The sequence below is a fragment of the Sorex araneus genome, chromosome 7 (genome assembly GCF_027595985.1).
Source record: "Sorex araneus isolate mSorAra2 chromosome 7, mSorAra2.pri, whole genome shotgun sequence".
Classification (NCBI taxonomy): domain Eukaryota; kingdom Metazoa; phylum Chordata; class Mammalia; order Eulipotyphla; family Soricidae; genus Sorex; species Sorex araneus.
Window position 1 is genome coordinate 45,984,284 of NC_073308.1, and position 15,617 is coordinate 45,999,900.

The 15,617-nt window shown below is 42.4% G+C and overlaps 1 protein-coding gene across 1 annotated transcript in view; it reads left to right on the forward strand.

Annotated features, from left to right (window-relative positions):
* DOCK5 (dedicator of cytokinesis 5) overlaps positions 1–14,321 on the forward strand; it is a 231,279-nt gene extending 216,958 nt beyond the window's left edge. The window contains exons 48-52 of the mRNA XM_055144886.1: positions 1,053–1,219; positions 5,265–5,433; positions 5,977–6,115; positions 9,420–9,508; positions 10,091–14,321. Of these exons, the coding sequence (XP_055000861.1) occupies positions 1,053–1,219; positions 5,265–5,433; positions 5,977–6,115; positions 9,420–9,508; positions 10,091–10,195 (669 nt within the window). The 3' untranslated portion in view covers positions 10,196–14,321. The remainder of the gene's footprint in view (positions 1–1,052; positions 1,220–5,264; positions 5,434–5,976; positions 6,116–9,419; positions 9,509–10,090) is intronic.
* The last annotated feature ends 1,296 nt before the right edge of the window (positions 14,322–15,617 follow it).

Genomic DNA, 15,617 nt, shown 5'->3' on the forward strand with positions numbered 1-15,617 from the left:
TTCTTTTTTTGGAATTTTCTTTTCTGACAATTCTAACCATTCTCATAGGTACATCTTTTTCCCCCTTCTGGAAAATAGGGTCTGAGTATGATATGCTAATCTTTCCAACTTTTCTTTTGCTTGGCTTTCTTTAATAATCTGATTTTGGGGTCTCTCGTTCTAAAAAGTTCTTTATTCAAACACATGTTATAAAATTCTTTTCTTGTACTCCTCTGCCCCCCTCTCATACCTACGTTTTCCAGCACACTATCTCTTTGATCATCTCTTTTTGTCATCTGAGTATTCAGTTAAGCCTTCCTACAAATTTACCTCTTCCTTTTTTCCTGGATTTACTGCCAGGTTATGTTCTAGGAACATTCTGTCACAAGTTCCTAGATGACAAATTCTGACTTTGACCTAGTGAGTTTAGGTGCTATCCTGGCTATTATTAGTACGCACATTTGATATAGCATACCAGATAATCAGTCCTGTTCGTGACATCTCTTATGAAAGTAGATCAAAATTATTGTACTTCCTAAGATTCACCAGAATAAGTTTGGGTCTATAGTTCCAATGTGAGATTAGACCAGTCATTATTATTTTTAATGGCTCAACGAGCCAAGTTGAGGGACTGGAGAGATAGTAAGGAGGTATGGTACTTACCCTTATATGTGGCTGTGGTGACCATAGTCCCGATTCAAATCCCGGATACCATATATGCATCCCTAAGCACCACCAGAGGCCACTCAAGAGCACAACCGTGTGTGACCCCCATGAATCTAAATTGAGAAAGATGGGGGAGGGGAAGGCGGGGTGGGTGCTATTTTATGGCAGATAATGCAAGCTACTGATGATTAAATTTTACTCTAAGTATAGAAACAATATCAATTGAGCCTTATCTCTATGTCTAAAAATACAAGTATTTGCAGCATGTAACAGTGGATGCAGCCTAGGCTCCAACCAGTAAGGACGTGACTGGTGTAATGTGCACTCACTGCAAACAGTGGGACCTGCAGTGGTTCCTGGGGGCTGAATTCCAGACAACTAACCGTGAGGGACCATTTGTTCGTCAGCCCCCCAACTTGACTGAGAGGAAGCCAAGCCGCACAGGGTCTATGGTGCTCCCCTACATCATGTCCTCTACTCTGCGGAGATTGTCTGTCACTTCCGTGACCTCCTCTGTGATCTCCACCTCTTCCAACTCATCAGATACTGCTCCCTCCAGACCAGGCTCTGATGGGTAAGTGGCTGATCGTGAATCAGCAGCAGGGAGTGTGGGGTGATACCTGGCAAATGTTTGCTTTTCGTTTCCAAAGTGACGCTTAGTAAGTGGAGATGCATCAAGCCATAAGGGAAATAACTCAGGTTGCCTGGATTATTAGCTTTTCCTTTCCTCATGAGGAGTATAATTATTTACTTAATGAGAACAGCAATTATAGATTGCCCTGAAACTCTCATCTTGTATATTTACCAGAGACAAAAATATGTTCAAAGAGGAGTCTAAAGTAGTAGGAGCTTTGTATGACTTAAGAAGGGGCGGGAATGCATGCTTTGCACACAAGAGCTCTGAGTTTTATCTGAAGCACCACCGGGTTCCCTGAGCACCACTGGGTATGCCCTGAAAACCAATAAATAAATAAGTGATTTTAAGAAGCTTATGAGTCAAAAGTAAAGCAGCTCTTGAATCAAACTCTGTAAGTGAATTTGTTTGGATCCTGATACACAGCAACCACCTTTAAAAATAATCATGAGAGGGGCCAGAGCGATAGTATAGCAGGAAAAGCACTTGCCTTGCATGAGGCCAACTTTAATCCACAGTGTCCCATCTGGTTCCCTGAGCTCCACTAGGAGTGATTCCTGCGGGCAGAGCCAGGAGTGACCCCTGAGCATCGCTGGGTCAGGTCTGAAACACAAAAGAAGCTAAAAATAAAACAATCAGGAAAATCCGGAAATTTGAACACTGGCTGAATGTTTGACAAAATGAAAGACATTTCCAGGTTAGGGACACAAAATTAGGTGCCGTTCTAGGGAAGTGGGGTGGTAGTTGGGTAATGAAGATGGTTACTTATAAAGATATGGATTAAAATCTGAAATGCGCTAGGAATGATTATCGATAAATTGCTTCCAAATAATCCAGTAGAGAGCAAGGAATGGGACTTGATACATAAGACACAGCATGCTGACCGGAGAGTACAGCAGATAGGGCGTTTGCATGTGTTTGACCTGGATTCCATCCCCAGAAGCCCATAAGGTACCCTGAGCCTGCCAGGAGTGATCCCTGAGTACAGAGCTGGGAGTGACTGGTGAGCACTACTGGTTGTGGTCCAGAAACAAAGGAAGGAAAGGAGGAAGGGAGGAGAGAGGAAGGGTGGACAAACTGTGCTGAGATCATTTCTGAGACTGAGTTATGTGTGTTTAGGCATGTATTGCATTTTCTCTCTATTTTATATTTGAAATTTTCCATACATACAAAAGCTCATCAGCCAGTTATCTCCTCTAAATACCTCCATTCTTGTATTTAATAGCTAGTGACTTCAAATGTTAAGAAATTATCGTGTATAAATGTTTTTTATATATTAAGGCATTTGCCCTGCATCTGAAATAGGTAATTGTAGTTTACTGATGATGCTCAATCTGATGAAGCTAAATCTTTTTATTTTTAAATAGGCAACACTGCTAAACGTTTTTATTATTGCCCCATTTCATTCCAAAGATTTTTGTTTGTTTGCTTTTTGGGTCACACCCAGCATTGCTCAGTGGTTATTCTTGGCTCTTTGCTCAGCAATTATTCCTGGCAGTGCTCAGGGGACCCTATGGGATGCTGGAGATCAAACCTGGGTCAGCCAGGCAAGACAAACGCCCTACCCGCTGTTACTATCTCTCCAGCCCACATACCAAAGATTTTTATGTTTATGAACTTTAGGAGCAGTTTTATGTTCACAGAAATCTCAAAGAGAAAGTACTGGTTTCCTGCACATCTCTGCTCTATCTGCATATACCAACTCCTCCGTCATCGGCAAGCAGAGTGGCACAGGAGCTGCAGTCAATAAGCCTATATTGACGAATCTTTATCATTTAGCAATTCACGTTAGGGTTTGCTCTTGGTGTTAAACTTCCTGTGATTTTTGTCAAACATTTAATGTCATATTTTCTTTTTTTTTAATTTAATTTTATTATATTGAATCACCATGAAAAAAAATACAAAGCTTTTAGGTTTAATGTCATTTTATTTTATTTTATTTTTTTTGCTTTTTGGGTCACACCCAGCGATGCTCGGGGGTTATTCCTAGCTTTGCACTCAGGAATTACTCCTGGCGGTGCTTGGGGGACCATATGGGATGCCGGGGATCGAACCCGGGTTGGCAAGGCAAGCGCCCTACCTGCTATGCTATGGCTCCAGCCCCTAATGTCATATTTTCTAACAGAATAATTTTGCTGCCCTAAAAATTCCCTGTGCTCTATCTTTTCATCTCCCTAAACTTTTGTTTTTATTCAGCAAAGTCTACTAATATTTGATCAAACCAGAGTTTGTTAAATACCTATTTAGAAGCTATAGGCAATACTTACTGTGAAGCTATATCTTTCTCTAGCCGCCTAAGAAATTGGAGTTTGGGGTAGAGTGATAGTCCAGCATGTACTTAACCTTGCATGCAGCCAGCCTGGATTTGATCCCCTTGTGGCCCTCTGAGCTTGCCAGAAGTAATCCCTGAGTACAGAGCTAGGAGTAAGCCCTAAGCACCACTGGGTGTGTCCCAAAAGCCAAAAAAATGAAAAAAATTGCAGAGAGGGCACGTTCCTTCCTCTACACACACACACACACACACACACACACACACACACCCTTTTCCCCTACTCCCATTAACTCTACCATTGTGAGTAGGCTGCACATAATCATGCTAAAGAGCAAGAAGACTGTCGTCTCTAACTACATACTATGATCTAAGTTTAGGATATTTGACATTGATGGACTTCTGTAAGCACAGCCTATAATCCTGCCTTGGCAGTCGTCCTAATAATGCCTTCCTTAGTAATTTCCCCAGGTAATCCAATCAGGATCATAAGCAACATTAATCTGAAATTATTTCCATGACCATTTATGACTTTTATACTTTTATAATATTAACACTTTTTTTTTAGATCACGGGCCAATTACCTTTAGAATTTTCCTTCATTTTATCTTTATTTTATGTTTATTGGTACTCAGGATTCAGATTATACTTTTTAGTGTAATGTGTGTTTTTCGGATACGTATCCTGAAGCACACATTATATCCATTTCTCCCTTACTGATGATAATTGATTATGTGGTTACAGATTTTATCCAGTTAATGTTCTTTGGTTTTTGGTTTTTGTTTTTTTTTTTTCAGTTAATATTCTTTATAGTTACTATTTTCCCTTTGTGATTAATGAGTAATTTATGGGAAAATATTTTGAGACTCCTCATCAAACATTCTCCCCAACATTCAGATATGGTATCTATTCATAATTCTCAAATGAATTAATTTTCACTATGGAACTTTAAAAATCCACCATTGGGCTAGAGATTAAGAGCAGGGCTTATGGCACTTGCACCAGCTAACTCTGGTTTGATTTTCAGCACCGCATATGTTCCCTTGTGCACCACTAGGAGTCACTCCTGAGCAGGACTAAGCCCTGAGCACAGCCAGGTTTGGCCCCTAAAACAAAGGAAATCGGGACTGGAGCGATAGTACAGTGGGTAGGGCATTTGCCTTGCATGCGGCTGACCTGGGTTTGAGTCCCAGCATCCCATGTGATCCCCTGAGCACTGCCAGGAGTAATTCCTGAGTGCAAAGCCAGGATTAACCCCTATGCATTGCCAAGTGTGACTCAAAAAAGAAAAAATAAATGAAATCATTACAAAAACATTTAAAGAATACTTGGTTAAGCTAGGTATCATAATAAGCACTTTGTCATATGCCTATGAAATAGGTTCAGTTATTATTTCCATTCTACAGATAACAGAACTAAAGTATGAAAAGATTTTCTGCCCAAAGTCATCCCTAAGTAACCATAGGTGGATCTGAACACAGTGTCTCTTACTCCACAACAACTACTATTTATTATCCTCTGCATAGAGCTTCCCTTTACTCTCTTTTCTTATTTGAATTCTTTGCATGTAAATGTAATGTTAAGTAGTAGTTGAAAATTCTGATTTTGAACCTGCGAGGGGTTAGGTCAAATAGCTCTGAGTAATCCTTTCTAGAGTAAATGTTGACTGTCTGGTGATCAGAGTATCTTGATTCTGTCTTTCTTCTTGGTTGATAGGTCCATTTTGGAGCCACTTTTGGAACGCAGAGCCTCTTCAGGTGCCAGGGTTGATGACCTGGCGCTTAAAGAGGACAATGAGAACCGGATGAACAAGTTGAAGAGAAAAGACTGGAACCTGAGCAAGTCCCAGGTCATTGCAGAGAAAACACCAGAACCTGATCTGATGGTAAAGAGAAATGTGATGCCCTGGAGGGTTACCAATAAATGTGTCCCCAGCAGCCAGGCACGTTGCCATTCATTTCCCAGCTGTGAGTCACCCGCGTGGCTGTGAATCCCGGCACACAGAAGCCTGCGGGAGCGACAGATTCCAGAGAGTGCTAAGAAAAGCACACGGAGAGAATCCAAGTCCCTAAATCAATATTGCTGCGAGATCTCGTCCCACAATATAAACATGTGGGTTGAGGCTTGGAGTTGTGGTTCTCCCCACCATGTGCCATGAGTCAGTCCAAACATTACCATTTGTCTTACCATAAAAACTACCTTTTTTTTTTTCCCCTATAAGCCACGTCAAGTATGGCAAGACCAACTTTCCCTGAGAATCAGAGTGACTCGTTTTCAATCTGGCCAGAAAATACTTTAGTGTCTGTGCCAGGGTGCTAACTGCAGGACAAGATGGCAAGCTCTTGGAACCCTTCAACGGGCTTCTGCTCCAAGGAGACGCCTGTTCTCATGTGAAAATGTTGCACTGTTTTTTCTCTCTCTCTACTAGAGCCCATCCAAAAAAGCACAAAGACCAAAGAGCCTTCAGTTGATGGACAATCGGCTGACACCATTTCAAGGCTCTCCACCTCCTCAGTCAATGCCCCTGAGCCCACCTCCACTCACTCCCAAAGCTGCCAGGACCCTCAGTAAGTTTCCCTATGTCCCTTCTATTGCTTTACTAGAGCATGGAGTATGTGTGTGAAGGCACAGTGTATAAGAGACTAGTGTTAAGATGGTTCGGTTCAGTGGTGGGTTTTAGTACAGTGAGGCTAGAGTTTAGCAGGCACCTTAGGTGGCTGGACTCATTAAACTTTTCTGTCTTGTGATCCAGAGCACCTCACGGCCCCTTTCCAATAGTGAAGGTGAATTAGGTGAATCTGAGCTAGGACCAGACAGGAATCAAATAATTTGTGAACTATTAGGTAAATCATCATTATGATCATGATCATTATCATCATCATCATCATCATCATCATCATCATCATCATCATTATCCCATTGATCATTGAATTTCTTGAGCAGTTTCTTGAGCTAGAACATCTCCATTCGTTCTAGCCCTGAGATTTTAGAAGCCTAGCTTTACTCGTCCTTCCCAACAATGCTGCATTGAAGGCTCTTTCAGGGTCAGGAGAATGAGACCCATCATTCTTACTGGTTTTGGCATATGAATACACCATGAGGAATTTGCGAGGCTCTCCCATGTGGGCAGGAAACTCTCGGTAGCTTGCCACATTCTCCCAGAGGGAGAACTAGGCTATAAGATGTCTCTTGCCCACTTTGTGGCCTCTCGCTTCTGGGAGTTTGGTTTTAAGTCTCTGGATGTTGGTCATTGGTGGGATTACATGGTGCCGGGGGCAGTACCTGGGTGTGACAGCCTAGCTACTAGAAAATGGGAAATGTGATTATAAGATATTAGTTAAATATCTATGTTTTTATGTAGAGAAGAGTCCAAAATAATGACCAGCAATGTGCCCCTTCTATATTTTACTTAACATCTAGCGTGGAAAAGTGGCAGTGTGCAGTTCTTAGAACAAGTTGCAAAGTGCCTGTGATACAGATGCATGTCGGACGGAGAGACAAATTATTGGGAACAAATGGTAGAGACCAGTCCACTGAGAATGATAGTTATTCTGTTAAGGTCTGCTGAAGGAAGTGGCTATTGCACCTTGCAAGATAACTCAGTGACTTTTAACCAAAATTTAGGGACTGCCTACTCTGGGGCAGGATGTTTTTTATATTATAAACACTTGAGACGGGTATATCAGACAATCAAGGCATACCCTGGTTTGAGGAAAATATCTTCTTCTTTCGTATAATAATAAAGTCTTGAACAAAGAAGGGGCTGGAGCAATAGCACAGTGGGTAGGGTGTTTGTCTTGCATGCAGCCAACCCAGGTTGATTCCCAGCATCCCAGATGGTCCCCTGAGCACCGCCAGGGGTAATTCTTGAGTACAGAGCCAGGAGTAACCCCTGAACATCATTGGGTGTGACCCAAAAGCAAAAAAAAAGTGTAGAATTTTTCCCTCGGAATTTCTTTTTTTTTTTTATTAGTTTATTTTTAATTAGTGAGTCAACGTGAGGGTACAGTTACAGATTTATACATTTTTGTGCTCATGTTTCCCCCATACAAAGTTCGAGAACCCATCCCTTCACCAGTGCCCATTCTCCACCACCAGTAAACACAACATCCCTCCCACCATCCCCAGTCCCGTCTCCCCCCACCCCACACTGCCACTATGGCAGGGTCTTCCCTTTTGTTCTCTCTCTCTGATTAGGTGTTGTGGTTTGTAATAAAGGTGTTTAGTGGCCATTGTGTTCAGTCTCTAGTCTATATTCGGCCCGCATCACCTTTCCCCCACATGACCTCCGACCACATTTTACTTGGTGGTCCCTTCCCTGAGTTACCCAGAATGAGAGACCAGCCTCCAAGCCATGGAGACAACCTCCTGGTACTTATTTCTACTATTCTTGGGTGTTAGTCTTATAGTCTATTATTCTATATTCCACAGATGAGTGCAATCTTTCTATGTCTGTCTCTTTCTTTCTGACTCATTTCACTTAGCATGATACTTTCCATGCTGATCCACTTATATGCAAACGTCATGACCTCATTTTTTCTAACAGCTGCATAGTATTCCATTGTATAGATGTACCAGAGTTTCTTCAACCGGTCATCTGTTCTAGGGCACTCGGGTTTTTTCGGAATTTCTTGTGATATCTTCTGATTCACTGTATCACTCTCATCCTGTTGTTCATCGATTTGCTTGAGTGGGTGCCAGTAACATCTCCATTTATCCTTGTCACGTGGTACAAGGCATATTGGGGGCTCTTTCAGGATCAAGGGAATGAGGATTGTCATTGTTACTGTTTTTGGTATGTCGAGTACGTCACAGGTAGCTTGCCAGGCTCTGCCGTGTGGGTGGGATACTCTTGGTAGCTTGCTGGGCTCTCCGAGAGGAACGGAGGCTTTTGGGGCAGCCTCTAATCGCCATTACAGGTGTTCCCAGTCTACCTAATGTAAGCTTTTGGTCGACTGGCATGTTGTAACGATCTGCACACTGACAAACACGTACCTGCCTGCATCTCTGGGCAGCAACTGGGACATCTGTGGCCTCAGATTGATCTCCTTGAGGTTGATGGAGTGCTCCCGGAAATTGTTGAGCAGTTGGCAGAGCAGAACCCTATTGCAGAGGGTCTGTGCCAGGTCAAACACCTGTGCCGAGTCCCAGGTCACCTGGTGGTTGGCTGACAGCACCCCACAGTGCTGCCATAGCTCTATGTCCGATGGCACTGTGACTTGGCCCGGCTGGGGCAGGCGGTGACACTGCGGCCAGTACCACAGTTTCTCCGTGCCCCACTGATGCCAGTGACCCCAGTATGAACAATAATTCCCTTACTAGTCAAACTCCCTAAGAGGAGGCCTCCAGTGCCCCGTGGAATTGGTTCCTTTATATCAGAATTTAATTTATAAGGATATTGGGCAGGGGTTATAGTAACTGTGTCAGGGCTGGAAATATCCAAGGTGGTGCTTCCTGCCATGGTGACTGACAATGGCAAATCTACGATTGGAACTCTGGGACTTTGTTTTGAGTCCCAGACTCTGTTTTCCCCCAGTCTAAGAGGCGAAATTACTGGGCCAGGGACTGCCATGCCAGATTTGATACTCTGGGTAACTTGATCTCGGGAAACCAGCAAGGGGGCCAACCCCAGGCCCTGCTAAACCAGGGGACATTCCAGACTGCAGCCCCTCTTCCCAAAACCTTCTGAGTAGTGAAAGTATTTTTCTGGTTTGTCACAAGGGATAAGGGACTTTGCTCTTGTCTCCAGAAACCGTAGTCTCACCGTAGCTGACTAATTCACCAGGTTGGCGTCAATGTTGCAAAGACAAACCAAATCCTGAGATTCCTTGAGGCTTCTCTCTGCCTTCATGTGCTTCGTTTCCTTTCCAGGCTCTCCATCTCTGCAGACAGATGGGGTGACGACCGCTACTGTCCCACCTCCGCCTCCCCCCAAGACCAGCCAGAGGAACTCCACAGAGGTAGGGACAATACCTGAGACCTGGGTCCTTGAGGGCACCCGTTGAGGAATGCAACACTGTGTTTTCTGAGCTTTGTAGCTCTTGTAGTTGACAGGTTTTCCCACAGATTTGTCATTTGAATCAGTTTTTGGTTCCCAGAAGCCCATAAGATAGGGGAGTTTTCAGTGGAAAGAAAATAGAGGGAAACAGGCTTTTTCTTCTGGTTAAAAAGTAGACCCTTTTCTGTACGATATTTTGCGTTAAAAGTGAGTTCTGATTCTCAAGTGAGTTCTGAGGAATTGACTCTTCTGCATGAGTCATCATCATTCCGGAGTGGTTCAGACATTTCCTCTATTCATTCAACAAATATTGAGTGCCCATCACTTGAATGCCAAGGGCCAAGTGTGAGGGTTATGGTTGGGGTATGTCTGATTTATTCAAGAGCAAGGGACAAAACAGCAGTGTGACTACTTTATGAAGGTTGTGTAGATAAAGTTAAATCAGATAGACGCTTAAGCAGAATGATGCTTAAGCAGAATATAGAGTAAAAATGAGAATGGGAAGAAAACACTCACTTCTATGTTCCTGTGTCAACTTCCTCAGATTGCTCCCCCACTGCCTGTCAGAAGAGATGCCAAGGCCCCACCCCCTCCACCTCCAAAAGCTCGGAAATCTGGAGTCCTTTCTTCTGAGCCTGGATCCCAATGAAAGTTCTACCCTTTGGAACTTCAAGCAACTTGGACCGCTGATGCCTGAGAATTGACTGCATGGGCAGCTGCTTCCGAAGCTCATTGCATGCGATGTCCTGCTGCCTACTTTCCTGCTCTCCCATTGGGGTTGATCAGACAAAAATTGGTTCTATTTGTTTAAAAGATTCTTTTGGATCAATACCTATGGCCGGCCACATCTACGGAACATGAGTTCCAGAGTGGCTGTATCCTGTGCATTTCTAAAAGCAGAGCTCTTGTCTCACCATTGTTACATGACAGCTGCCAATGCAGAGCCACTGGCCCTGAAGATGCTCAGAGATGTTCCTCTATGATAGTGATAGAAGAAAATCAGTTCCCCGTTCCTTGGTGGGATTTCTTGTGCTTCTGAAAAACTGCTCGAGATTCACTTTCCACACCGTCCAAGGAATATGTTGGAAGAAACTTCTGTCAAGTACCTTTTGAAAGTTGAAATAATATCTTTCTAAGGTCTTTCTGTCTTCCTTGAAGATAGTAATACTTTTGGATGGGAGACTGTCTTCTTTGGGGTATGTGTGTCTATCATGGTTGAAAAAACATGCACTCAGTTTGAGTTCTGAGTTCGTATGTCCTTCCTACCCCACCACTTGTGACAAGAAAAAACTGCCCGCCTCCCCAGGAGTCACCCGTGTCTAATATGCACCAGTCACTTCTTCCTAGACAAAGTCCTCTGAAGCTTTCTTGTCCCTTTGCCTCTTTTGAGTGCAAATCACTGGATATATGGAACTCTAAAGCCTAGATTCAAGAACTCAACTCGCAGATTCCATTTGAAGGGCCTGTGGCTCCTCTCTACTTTTACCCTGGCGAATACAGTGCAATATCTCATTTTGATTATTTATTCCTCTTGATCATGGAGTTAATTTGATGATGTGTGTATGAGAGCAATGCCAGTACTCTTTAAAAAAAAATGGAGTCTTTTCAATGATCAAGTAATATATTGTACATAAATAGCAGTACAAAGTTAGAGATATTTTGAGCTGGAAGAGTCTCAAAAGCTTAAACATGAAGCCTTTCCTTTTTGTAGATATGAATAGTGAGGCTGAACACAGAAAATTGTACCACATATTCTTACTAATAATGCAGCTTGCTCCAGCAGATAATCCTGATCTAGATCACATCCCCAACTAACACTTTACAACCTGCCCCTAGTTGAAACAAGAAAGGAAAGGTCCCAGGTATTTCTTCTTTCTTTTTTTTTTTGCTTTTTGGGTCACACTCGGCGATGCACAGAGGTTACTCCTGGCTTTGCACTCAGGAATTTCTCCTGGCGGTGCACAGGGGACCATATGGGATGCTGGGGATTGTACCCAGGTCAGCTGCGTGCAAGACAAATGCTCTACCCACTATACTATTGCTCCAGCCCTTGTCCCAGATATTTCTACACTCTTAGGTCAAGCTTGTTTTTTTTGTTGTTGTTGTTGTTTTAAATCACAAATTCCCAGAATTCCCGAGGACAACCTGAGGGTCATCTATTAAGGGTTTCTCTCACAACTTCTCACAATCCTCTTTCCTCAAGGTAGAGAGCAGGGAGGGAGATTTCAGCTTAAAGAATTTGGATCCACTTGCCCACTTGAGTGTGCTTCTTTCAGTGCCATCTCTTTGAGGAAAGATATCCCAGTTGATCACAAGATCCGGAAGCAACCTCCTCTGAAATGTGTCCAGTGACACTCAAGAAATGAGTAAGGATGTTCTAGAAGTGGGGAGGAAAAGAGATCCTCATCCTGTTCAGAAGAACTTCATGATGGCATAAGGAAAGAACGTGCGCTTTGGAATGAATCTCAGCTGGTTTCAGATCTTCCCTGCTCAACTACCTATAAATTTTGCTGATTCTCACAGGGTATTTTAAATTCTCTAAGCTTTTATTTTCTCACTTTTCAAAATGGGATTACGACAGTATTTTGTGAGATTTCATGTCAGCTCAAACGAAATTATAGGTACTCATGAAATGGTCCTTCCTGTTCTCTGCTAGGCCTAGAGCATTGTAATACCATCCTCTTTCCCTCAGGTAATTTAGAATTGAGTGCTGATCAGTTCTTCACACACAGCTTCTCTCTTGGAGTCTCTCACATAATCTTCTATGCCTAGAGACAAAGTGGTATTAAGAACTGAAGAAGATTCTTGGAGCCAGAGCAATAGTATAGCAGGAAGGACTCTTGCCTCTCATGTGGCTGACCCAGGTTCAATCCGTGATATCTCCTATAGTCCCCTGTGCACCACTACAAGTAATTCCTAAGTGCAGAGCCGGGAGTAACCCCTGAGCATTGCCGGGTCCCAAAACAAAAACAAAACAAATGAACAACAAACTCGAAGAAGTTTCTCAGTGGGGCAGAAAATCTAAATAAGTAACGGGAAGTTTACCTACTCAGTGTTGACAGAGCCCAGAGCAGCTTCTGAGAAGTTCCTTGACTGGAGGGGATTTGAATTTTCCCACCCTGCTTTTCTAGTTGTCTTTAAAAGATGTTGTGTTATCTCTAGGGAGGAAAATAAATCCAAACCTTCAGTTACTCCATCAGAGCAGTAGAAATGCAAGATAGTCTTTGATTAAAGGCTAGGAAAACTTAATCAGTGCCCAGATACATTCCCTTCTTTCATATAACTTTTTTTTTTCATTTCCTTTCCACATTCTTAAAAATACTAAGATATCTTCACCTGAACACAAAGCACTCTGGGTAATGTTATAGATAATAAATTACAAAGGTCATTGGAAGATACATCTTCTTGGGAAGCCATTGTGTAGGATAGTTTTACGTTCTACTGAAGCCAAAGAAGAAAACAGCAAAGAAATTCCTGCTAACATTTCATTTTGAAGCGATGGAAGTAAGGGGGAAAAAGAACTGATGTTTACGTTCCTTGAGAAGAACTCTGGAGTATTGAAAGCTGTTAAAAATCACACCCAAATGGTCACATTTGTGGATATTCGTTTATGAGGTCGATTTAAATCCTTTTCTTCTCTTTCTCTGTCATGGTGACTGGTCTTACTTTAAGAACTTTTTTTTTTTTTGACAATTGTTTGATTCAGCGTCTGTCATCCATTTGACCCCTCTGAAACAGTTCAATGTGTTGAATCAAATCGACCCCAAAATACAAAGACAATGATATGCTACGTAATTGGAAAGTTTGTGATGTCTGAAGATAATGAGCCCCCTCATTTAGACTGTGGGTCCAGAGGCTGTCCCCCTTTCTCCATCACACCTTCCCTCCAGAGTTGTAGCATCATCTGTGAGAAAATGCTGCCCTAAAGTTTACCTTTCTTCAATCTTTTCAAGCTGCAAGAGTCTTTCCCCCTTCTTTGCCCCCAGACTGTGGAGTGATTTCTTAGTCTAAAATTGAGACATGCCTCACACACCAGAAAGTAGACAAGTCTGAGGTATATTGATAGATCAAATTTTACATAAATATACAACCATGCCCCATGCCCCTCCCATCCAGCTATGACAGCTTCAGCAGCACTCTAGAAGGTTCTCATTTGTAAAAGGTAACTAGGAGATGCTTTGAATTTGTATCTTTCCTTCTTCCACTTCTCAGGTAACAAAAAGAGGAGAAAAAACTTTCCATAAAGGACCATAAAGACTCTGTATCTTTGGGGAAGTCATCTCTTATGGGCCTCAGTTTCTTCATGTACATGTATATATTTGAGGTGACATGATTTTTAGCACCTTTCTTTTATTTCAAGTGAATGAAAAAGAGAAAGTGAAAATGAAGCTCTGTCTCTGTTTAAAGGCTCTTCAGTCAATGCATGACTTTATTAGGATTTTAAAATGGAATTGGAAAAGATCCTTTTCTCTTAGGGTGGAATAAAGATTGGAACCATAAACTTAATTATCTACCAAAGGAGAAAAAGATAGTTTTCCTTTCAGGTTGATAATTTCACACTGATTCTAATAATCCAGCCAAAGTTGATCTTTAGTAAATGCTGCACAGATACTTCTTTTAGTCAGTTCTTTCATCAAAAAGCGACATTGTCGTGATTTTGTAAACTGGTTGGATTTCCAACATGGACATATAGGAAAATGTGCATCAAAGTAGAGACATTTTGTTCAGATTTGCTGTTATTTATTTTTTAAATTAAAAATGGAAATTATTTTCAAGCTTATTGTGTTCAGTTTCTTATTACCCTTACATCAACAAAATGAAATTATTTCTGGACTTTTCTCTCTCAACATCTTCATGATGCAGTGCCTCTGCAGGCCTCGTGGCCTTATTTCATTGCAGTTCTTACTAGTTTGAGTTTGTAACTCACGGAGCCATTTTTACCTAAATGCTATAAAAGCCACAAACTGTGGTCCCTGCACATCTCATGCCTCTGGCATATGAGCTGTCAGGCTTCTGTACTGATGTTCAGTCAGTACACATTCCTGCTGTTTATTCAGATATTTGTAACACATAATTCAGGTACAGGTGATAACGTGGTGAAGGACTGATAACAAGGAATCCGTAAGAACCAATTCCCCGGCAAGGTTGCACAACCGTAATACCTGGCAAGAGGTCACACCCTAGACTAACTAAATTCACTTCCTAGGGAGGAGAGTGGGAACCAGGCTTTCGTACTTTTGTTTCAGTTTCCTTACATTAGTCCCTGGCAATCTACCTGTGGTGTATTTGATATGCCAAAAACAGTAACAACAAGTCTCACAATGGAGATGTTATTGGTGCCCGCTCGAGCAAATCGATGAGCAACGAGATGACAGTGACAGTGACGTTAGTCCACTGTTCAGTCAATAATAATATTATTTCCTTGGACAAAATGGTGCTCGGGCTGGAGTGAAGCTACAGTGGTGGGGTGCTTGCCTTGCACGAGGTCAACCCAGGTTCAATCCTCAGGATCCCATTTGTGATTCCTGAGTGCAGATCCAGGAGTAACCCCTGAGCACCACCAGGTGTGGCCCTTACAAACCCAAAAGTTGTCTTTGTTTGTTAAAATCGGTGCATGCTGCAGGTGGGGCTTATGCTCTTCTTACTTTCTTTTCTTTTTCTTTTTTTTTTCTTGTTTAACTTTTTAAATGGACTCACTGTAAGATAGACCCTTACAAAGCTGTTCACGATTAGGTTTCAGTCATACAGTATTCCAACACCCATCCCTCCACAGTACCCATTTCCCAACCTAGTGTGCCCAGTTTCCCTCCCATCACCCCCCTCCCCTACTCCCCTTCCTCCATCCTGCCTCTATGGCAGGCGATTTTCTTCTCTCTCTGTCTCTGTCTCTTTTAAGAAAAATGTTCTGGGGCTTTCAAACACTTGCAAACAGTGGCTTCTTAGAGCAAAATACTCCTCTGTGCAGAAGATGCTTGTTAAAAATGCAAATGTTCAGACCCTTGAGACTGATTTTTCAATTTTATTTATTTACTTTTGGCTTACATCTGGCGATGCTCAGGTGATACTTCTGG